The sequence below is a fragment of the Glycine max genome, chromosome 17, assembly GCF_000004515.6.
Source record: "Glycine max cultivar Williams 82 chromosome 17, Glycine_max_v4.0, whole genome shotgun sequence".
Classification (NCBI taxonomy): Eukaryota; Viridiplantae; Streptophyta; class Magnoliopsida; order Fabales; family Fabaceae; genus Glycine; species Glycine max.
In genome coordinates this window covers 39216776-39227077 of record NC_038253.2, presented here as the reverse complement: position 1 = coordinate 39227077, position 10302 = coordinate 39216776, and the positions used below count along the sequence as shown (strand labels likewise).

General features: G+C 30.5%; 1 protein-coding gene across 1 annotated transcript; it reads right to left on the bottom strand.

The window, feature by feature from the left end:
• Positions 1-373: 373 nt before the first annotated feature.
• SCOF-1 (scof-1 protein) lies at positions 374-1520 on the bottom strand. The gene has a single exon (NM_001248684.2). It carries the CDS (start codon positions 1314-1316, stop codon positions 594-596), a length of 723 nt encoding a protein of 240 aa, NP_001235613.2. The 5' UTR covers positions 1317-1520; the 3' UTR covers positions 374-593.
• Between the last annotated feature and the right edge of the window lie 8782 nt (positions 1521-10302).

The following is a 10302-nucleotide window of genomic DNA, read 5'->3' as shown; positions in this document are numbered from 1 at the left end:
TAAGGTGAAAGTAAGTTTAAAACCTTGTACCTAAAGACTCAAGTTGAACTAAAGTGTTCAAGTGAAACGTAGATATTGATAGGTGGTGAAAGGAAAAGCTGAAAAGAACCGCCATGAAATTAGTGCAGATAGAATAAAGCACCGTAAACGTGAACTCTTAAAAAAAGGGGGATGAAGATGATGCTGAGTTTCACTTTTCAGTGACACAGAGTCAGAAAGATGCGCAAGTGGTTTGTTTCAACCGAAATACTAAAACAGAAAAACAGGCACTGCCACCACGAGTTGCCGCACTCTCCACGCGACTCTGCCGTTTCATCATGTCAAAAATTTCACGAGCATCATCACTCATAACGCAAAACCAAACCAGATCAAATAATTTCAATTTTCACAAATAAAATTACTAATTAAAATAAACAAATAAATTGAATTGAATTGCAAATCTGCCACTGTTGTGAAAGTACAACCTCAACCAGAGAACTGGGTCCGGTACGGTCCAACAAAACTTCCAAGTACTATGTACAAAATCAAATTATAGTAACTCTCAAAATTCTCCAAAATATATAGTCGAAAAATAAACTAAAAATTCAACGAGTTCATTGAAATTGGGGGATTTCGATCTTGGGAATGACGAAGAGGCGAGGCTTCTTCATGACAGGGTGAGGGCTCTCAACCTCGTCTTCTCCGACCTTGGTCGAAAAATCCGGAAAGGCCGGGATGTTGAGATCGAAGTCGCGGTGGTGGCCGTGACTGACAGTGTGGGTGGAGCCCACGCCTTCCGAGGCGACGGTGACAACGCTGTTACTGTTGTTGTTATTTCCGTTACCGTTACCTTCGTAGTGACAACGTTTGTGTCCGCCAAGGGCCTGTCCGGTGGGGAAGGATTTGTGGCAAATGGAGCACTCATGGGCCTTACCTCCGGAGGCGGAGCTGGTGGCGGCGGCGGAGGAAGTGGTGGTGCTGGGGGGTTGGTCTTCGGCGGCGCCGGCGAGTTTCCGGTGACTGGCCTTGTGTCCACCGAGCGCTTGGTAAGAGGGGAAGCTCTTGTCGCAAACGGAGCATTTGTAACTGAGCTTGGTGGAAGGATCTGGTGTCGGCTGTGGCTGTGGCTGTGGCGGCGGAGGGCTGACGTGGCGGTTGTTGACGGTGGTGGTGCCGCCGCGAGCGAGCATGATGAGGCAGAGGGCGAGGTACTCTTCTTCAGAAGGATGGTCGCGAGAACGCTTTGAACGTTTTCGTTTCGCCCATGGAATAGTTGGGTCGTCAAAGGGAAAAGATGGAGCGGTTGTTGTTGGTGAGTTGAGAGCTTCCAAAGCCATGTGTTTGGTATGAAATGATATTGAATATGATACTATGATCTCGAGATGAGAGAGAGAGTGAGAATTTTAGCTTGAGTTTTGGTTTGTGTTGAGTTGATCGAGTTGATTGAGTTTGGAGTGAGAGTGGGGAGAGGAGGGTTTATAAAGACGTGAGGAAATGAGGGAAGTTGCGTGACAAGTGGTGAGCAAGTAAGCGCGGTGTGCAAGCTAACATAAAAATAAAATATTTACTTTTTAAATAAACAGATAGAATACAGGTGGAGTAGAGTGGAGCACGTTTTTGGGTACATATTGTGGGGGGAATGAATTTCTCGGTGGCCAAGACTGACATTAAGATTAGGTCGGTCAAAGAAGTGTCACTGTGGGACTGAGTAGTGTTATTTTTATTTTGTGAGGGGAGAGTGGAGAAGGGACTGAGAACCAACGAACACCGAGTGAAGTGTGTCTGGAAGGAGACTGGTTCCAAATTCAAAGATGGTAGTCAAAATCCACAATAAAGTACAAAAGAGAGAAAGAAAGGTTAAGTTCTTTCTCTCTCTTATGTGTGTGTATGTGGAGTGAATGAACGCGGTCCAAATTACAAGAGTTCGTCTACAGCAGCCGGGCAACGTCAGGGATACTCAACCCAATGACTTTTCCTTTTCAACATCTTTTGGGTGCCGACCTTTTAAAACCCTCTACATTGTCTTGCAACTTGGAAATTTATCATCATGGATTGTTCCTTCTTCCTCCTTTGAATAAGTATCCTATTTCAAATTCTAAAACATATTTTTTTCTTATTTGAATATATCACCTTATGCATATACTATTTTACCTTCAATCCTTCGATATTCTCGGATCCTCTTTGAGATGAGGTCTATATATGTTTAATTTCTTCGTGTCATAGAGTTTGAAGTTAAGCGGCTTAATATCAATCAATTCTTATTGAATTCACCTACCTAAAGTCAAACTATATGATCCAAATACAATATTATTATATAACTTACTATACAATATTATTATATAACTTACTCTAGACCTAGAAGACAGGGATTATTGATTCTCGTGTCCTGGATAAGAAATTTATTTTAGAACACAAACCTTATTAATAGACCGACCCTAGTGATTGTTAGAACTAACAAGAGATTAATGTAAGCTTTATACGTGAAGAGATATATGGATTCTCAATTCTCATGTTCTTACAATTCTAGATGTTTTTCCGGAGGCTCTAGTTTGATGTCCAAATTTTGAGAGCCTTTTCGAATAGATGTCTTTCTTTTACCCAAATTCTAGATGGTAACACAATCTTTCGATGTCAAACCCAAGGACGATTGAGGTTAAGATATATTCGAACTATATAGATAAGCTAAGAACTCAAGAGAGTACATTTATTTGTATAGTTTTCTATATAATGTAAAAGAAAACATAAAAAGGTTAAATGTGGGGTGCTTGCTGCCAATTACATCACGCATTAAAAAAGAATGGCACCGCCATGAGGCTATGCTTTGGGTTGTTCCAAGATAGGGAAGGGAGTGATTGGAAAAGGAGGAACGAACCATCCAGATCACATGGGAGAGTTTTCTTATTGTGGGGTAGAATCTGTGCCAGCAAAAACTAGTGGAGTAGAGTTGTAGTGTGGGCTATATATTACCACTAATTTTAATTATACTTTAGGCATTCATGAAAGTGGAGCGCGTTATAGCTGTTTACTAATGCAGCAGGATTCGCGTAATTGTGTGTGGGAATATAAGGTAAAAGAAAAAAAAAAAACAAATTGTACATTTTAAAAAATTAAAATGTTTTGCATGACTGGTTACTAATTCGAAGAATTTGAAGATTGTTTATTTTGCATTTATTTTTTTACTTTTTAACCTTTTCCTTCCTCGGAACAAAGACCTTCCAATTTTCAAAAATAAAAAATCTAACTAGTATTAAACTTTAAAATTACAGGGTGCATTTAGTGCAAGTGTATCCTCTCATTTTTAAAAAAACATAAATATGTAGAATCATAAATTTGTCCCTCTAAATCGTCCTAATTTTATATATTTTAACCCCTTTCCAAAAATTTTACCACTTTCATAATAATAATAATGATTCATTTTTATTTCTTTAAAATAAATTGTCTATCTAACTTAAGGTCTTAGATCTATCATTGCATTTACATAAAATAAAATTAAAAAAAATTATTAATATCAGTTACGCATTTTAATAACTCAAATAATTTACTTAAGTTGGTCGATGTTAGTATCCTATACTATCAAAATGAAAGAAGAAATTATAAAATCGAATTTTTAAATTAAAGTGTAATAATTTTATATCTTAATTTAATACACGATAACAAAATTTAAAATTCAAATTCACATTGAAATTGATTAAAGTTAACAAAGTTTCAAAATTATGAGTATGGATCTACAAAGAGTTCATTTAACTTGCAGATCAAACGCACACTACAAGAAAAATCCTCTATAGAGACCAAAAATTCAGTAGGTGAAATAAAAAATCCCAGTCACTAGATCAATTAGAGACCAAATTAACAGATTCTGTAAGTAACTAATTTTGGAGACTGATATAGATACTGATCTAAAAACCAATATAATAAACACTGATTTAGCGACCGATTTTTTAATGACCACTTTCATTTAAGGTAGTTGCTATATACACTCCTAGTTTATACTAATACATTATTCCCTTTTCATTTTTTTCTCAATCCACCAAGCGAAACACACACACGAAATTGGAGACATGGAAGCGACTTCACAGTTCAAGAGTGGAGGCATCATGAACCATGTGGAGTATGATGGGTCTATAAGTGTCCATCTGAACCTCGTGGACGTCGAGATTATAACACATTCTGAGCTCCAATGTTGAGATCTTGTCGTCGTAGTTCATGTCAAACTTGTTGAAGACTTGTTTAATCTCAAGCGCAAGACATGCATGTAAGCACACTGACAAAGACTTGGATTGGGAGAGTGTGGCTGAGGGGATCACATCCTTTTTTTTGCTGTTGAAGAGGGATTTCAAACCCATCATGATAGAATGTGAATGTTGATGACAGTGGCAATTGGCAAACGACAATGGATGAGGGAATTAACTAGTTTGATTCAGAGCCTTTGTTCTTGGTTTCTTTGGATCGATTGGGAAGATTTTGTAAAGAGATTTAGAGAATAGTTGATGGTATCATCAATATTTTTCAAATGTGTTGCTATATTTGGAAAGACATGGAGGGGGACTGTTTGGTTTTCTTAATTATAAGGATAAGGAAAGTAAAAATAATCGACAAAGTAAATGAAACTTCAATTTATGAAAAAGTTAAATAAAACAGTTTATGTAAATTTAAAATAAAATTAATTTTAACTTGTAAGAAAATTGTGATTCATTTTTGTGATTCATTTTTGTCATTATAACCGCCTAGGATGTTTCTTCAAGAATTTCGAGATATCAACCAAACCTGAAATTGCCTCCGGGAATATCAGAAGTGTACTATATAGGACACGAAGATCCGGGGAGTAAAATCCTGAAATTGACCAAATCAAAAACAAATTACATACTTCAATGTTTCGGCTAAGTCGTTTCAAACCTATAGAAAACATATACCTGAACAAATTTAATTTCTTAATTTACTTTATTTATTTCTTTAATAAATATTTATTAACAAATTTATCCAAATTTACTATAACTCTAATATTTAATTTTGGGTTTTCAAATTAAGGTTAATTATATGAAAAATTTTCACTTGTAGAAAATTTATTTCTTTACCATGAATAAATATATAAAAAGCAAGAAAAAATAGAATTAGCTATCATGAGTTAAAAAATAATTAAAAATATAAAATCACATCTTTATGATCTGATGACTTTATGCGTCTACTCATTCTAATTTTCCTTTATGATCAGACGGGAAAAGGCAGGGCACAAGCACAACAAGTACCGGCCAATTTCTTTGCTGGAAAATTCCATGTTTTAGAATATAGTATCCAGAAAGTAGAAACTAGAAACCATATCATTTTAGAAAGCTACGAGAAGCGTCTAGTAATGTTCATTTACACGGGCTCTTTCTACCTTCCACGAGTGCCAACAATCAATGACGGCATATATATGAAATTTATGGTGAACATTAATGCTATGCTTATAGTTATTATTATAATTATATATAATTTTTAAACTATAACATTAAAAAAATAAAATCATAATATATGCAATGTGGAAAAATAATATAAATAAGAAAGATGTAAGATATAATTAACGCTATATTTGATAAAACTAACTAAAAAAATTAATTTATTAAATTACAAGTATTTAATCAAACTGACACTTAAAGAGTTAAAAAATAATAAAATTATGATTTATTTTAAAAAATAAGTAAAAAAATTAATAAATATATTAAGAAAAAAACATAAAAAAATTAGAAATTAAAACTTTTACGAAAATACCAAAAAAACTTATTTTCCAAACATTCAAATAAATTTTTTATATAATAAAAAAAATAAGAAGTTAGCTGAAATATTTTGTAAAACATAACCTAAGGCTACAAGTCCTTTAATAAAAGTAGAATAGTTAAGTTGTTAAAAAGTATTTTAAAATTTTTAAATACCATTAACTATATTATTTTTAAACTATACCATTAAAAATGGAAAAATAGTAATATATGAAATGCCAAAAAAAATAAACAAGATATATTATATGTTAGAAATTATATATAAATAATTATAAAAAAAATAATTACTTTTCTTTGTCTATCTGTTATAACATTAAACAATAGACAAAAAAAAAGGAGCTGCAATTATAGTTGTACAATGTTTCGTACTTTAATGATTATGAAATTTTTATCAGTAAAAAAATGATTATGAAATTTTTATTGGATAAAAATAATTAGTGTATATTTAAATTCATTTATTTTTTTGGAGGGAATTTTATACTTAGTATTTTGAAGATATATTTGTTTAAAAATGTTAATCGTATCTTTATGATCTCATAAAGTATAATAAAAACCGTGTCATATAAAATTTAACAATTATATATTGCTAATTATATTTAGATTTATTTTTCAATTTTACATACATAGTTTAAATAAAAACTATTTTATTTATTTTGACATGTTAATTGAATTCTTTTAATAAATGAACGAAAATTATGATTGCTATTGAATACTTCTTTTACTTTATAAAATGATATTTCAATATAATTTTAATTATATTTTAAAAAAATCCTTATAGACTTCATATACTTAACAAATTCTCTATCCACCGTATTTTCTTTCACGCGTAGAAATTTAATGTGTATATTATGAATAAATATATAAATTAAAATTTTACCTTTGTTTTAGGCTTGTATCTAAACTCCAAGCCCCAATTAACAACTTAATTGATTAGTGAATAAGTTGCTAAGCATTAATGAAAGAAATGAATTACTACCTTTGTTTTTATATACATAATTCATCTAAGACCAATAAAAATAATATTTAATAATTTAATTAACAATATCATATTTTTTTTCAAAAGTATCCATTAAATTAAATGATTTAAATATTATATTTAATAACACTACTTATTTTTTAAGAAATAATTTTTCACCAATAAATACGACTTATCTCATTAGTACTTGAGTCTTTATAATAAATAATAGTATATAGAAGAAAATTAATAATTAATATATTTAAAAGTAATAATATGTTTCTTTTATTTTTTAGAATAACAAACTTTTATTATTTTTGCCAAGATCTGTTCAACAAAACAAGAAGGCATATTGTTAAAACAGCAGGGACCAACTTAAAATTCAGTTGCCCTAGTCAATCTATGAGCACCGAATTTGCCCGTTTCCTTACAAAGCCTACACTTATATTAGCCTTGATCCTCAGAAGATTTCTACACTTAGAGACTATAACACCAAACTCAGAATTTTAGAGGGGAGTGTTTTCATTTATTTCTTATATACAGGAATGAAAGTAGTATTCTAATAGCTAGCAATTTTATTTTCTTCGTAGTATATACCTTTGTAATTTACAGTAGTTGTAGCCTTATTAATTAGCTTCATAACACATATCTAGAGCTTTTGGTTATGGCTTCCTTCTAGTTCTAGGGTTTTACAAATGCATACTTGAGAGCAACCATGAAGTAAACTTTGTTAATTTAAATACCTTTAACTGTTGAATATTCTTGAACCCTTACAATGAGAGACAGGTATAAGCCAATGTTTGTATTACATGCATCATGCATGCCTCTCTTTAATTTATTACAACAACTTTGAGATTATATTTTTCATTTATTTAAATTTTATAAAGTATTTTAATTATGAGACCTGTGTACACACACCACTATATAAGATATTTAGAACTTAAAGTCTAAAACAATAGAACTCTAGCTATATGATTATAGTTCACTTTTTGGCGTTCAAGAATTAATTTCTAGGGGTGTATGACATATTAGGATGCAATTTTATTCTGCATCTAAATATACATTTCGATCAAATAAAAATTTTAAATAATAATCTATCCTTTTTATGGGCATAATATATCCTTAAATTCAAAGGAATTGATGATATATAGATTTAATTAAAATAAAGTATAAAAAAGATGAAACCTATTGTTTTCTGAAATGTATATAAAATACTCAATCTGTATTAAAAAAATAATATCATACAACAAATAATATACCAAATGTGAACAAACATAATATTATGATGATCCATCAAAATTGCAAAGAACTAAATAATTTTTCAGACTTAACATTTTTGGATCTATATAATAAATTAGTCCAAACATCATTTACTTTTCTTTTTACTTCTGAGTACAATACACGTGCCTAAATATAATGTATTGACACATCCAATGATAATGGCACAGCACATTAAAAATTTAATGCATAATAAAAAAATAGCAATCCTAATGCACAAGACGTGTAGTGACAATTATTTCACAGATTATCAACAACCAGTCCCCATCACAATACCTCATTGTGAACGTAATTGCAATGGATATTAATTAACAAGAAAGATAATTAACAGTAAGAATGCTAATTGTTAAAAACAAAAGAAATGGCCATTTTCCACCGCTCCCAATATCAAGGTTTGATAGTGATACACACTAGCAAAAAAAAGTAAAAATACTATGAATTGAAAACTGAAAAGGATATTTTTTTCTGAAATAAATAATATATATATATATATATATATATATATATATATATATATCTATTAATATCATTTTCATTGTTAAAAAAAAATTATACCTGAGAAAGCGTAAGTCACTGCTTACCTAGTGTGTTTCTGGTCAATTTAAAGACCGCAGCCAAACGGCCCAAACCCAATCATATAATATATTACCGATACGGATTAGGTGAAATATAAAAATAACAATTTAATCAACTATAGTTAATAAAAAAAAACGTTTAATTCTCTTTGTAGAGACTTTCAGGTTGACAATGGACGATACAATTTAGTTTTAACAAGGCAAAACACGTTGAAAATTGTGATATTTTTTCAATTAGAAAAAAGACGAGGAAACCTACCTCTGTGTCCATTTCAAACATATAAATTATATGTAAACCATGCTGCTGCTTCTATTTATCACTTGGACCCAAAAGAATACAAAAAGAGATGATCTCATGAATTTACTGGGCACAGATATGTTACAAATTAATTCATTTTTGTTATTTAGTGACAATAAGCAATTGCAACTTGCAACTGGGTGAAAGGGGTCACCAACGGGGTTGGTTTTAGAGAAGCGATGGGTACACACTACACACTTCCCATAATGGGTAACGGAAATGGTGGCCTCTATTGAAGCACATATGAGGGTGACATTAGGTCATTGTCACCCTAGCCCAAATGCTACTATGGGCTGTGACAATTCCTATTATACCAAGCTGCCTTTCTTCTTCATAAGGCATCATTTTTATTCTCTTCTAATTTTGTCACATAAAAATTAAGTGCATAGTACGAATGATCAGTTTAGACTTGAATAAAAAAATAGCTAGAATCTTCACAAGTAAAATTTATTACTCAATTCAATCATATTTATAAGACTCAATTACTTAATTTATTAAAATTAAGAAAAATAATTAATTTAAAAATAATAAATGTGTCTTAAATTTAAATTTATTTTAAAAATTATCATTGTCATTATTCATTAATATTCATATTTCTCACTTTTCTAGTTGTTAATTGTCATTACAACCTATCTTTTCATGAGAGGTATTTTAGTCTAAAAAAATTAATGTAAGTGATATTATGAATTGGGCATTTTAAAAAGAACTAAACACCACTTTTAATTTAGGTCTTATAAATAAGATTGAATGAAGTATTTGAAATAACAAGGCTAGGGCTTAACAACTGTGGCACACTAAATTTATTGTGTGTTGTCAACTAAGTTATACTCACCTATTGAGTATGAGAATAATTGAAAATCCTACCCAATAATTAAAAATTGAAATACTAAAGTCATATTTGATGGTGGAATCATTATTAAAAATAGAAAAATCCCAGGAACACTCTTCTAATACATTCTTTTAAACATATTTTTTGCTATTTAATTTCATAACTTTATAATTGTCAATAAATCTTGGCCAACCATAAAGTGTCTGTTAAAAGAAATACGCTAAAAAGTGTGTTGCTAGTGTTTATATAAACTTTATGGACCAATAAAGAGGTTGTAGGTATAAATATTTAAATTTATGTCGATAAAACAATATACTATATCCATAAATAATTTTATTGGTATAAGAAAATGATATACATATTATTAGTGTAAACTCACAAACTATAATATTTAAATTAAATTTTAATTGACAAATCAAACGACTGACCTTTAACATATGATTATTTTTAAGAAATACTGAGTTTTAATGAAATGCACAATGCACAATGGGTTTTTTATTTGGAGTTTTGGACTATTGTTGTGTTGGTTGATAGTTGAGTGTCAATTTAATTGGGATGTTTCTGCCTTCACTTCACCATCACTCTAACTTTATAAAAAAAATGGGTTTTCTTAAGTTTGTAAGTAAATGGAAAAACAA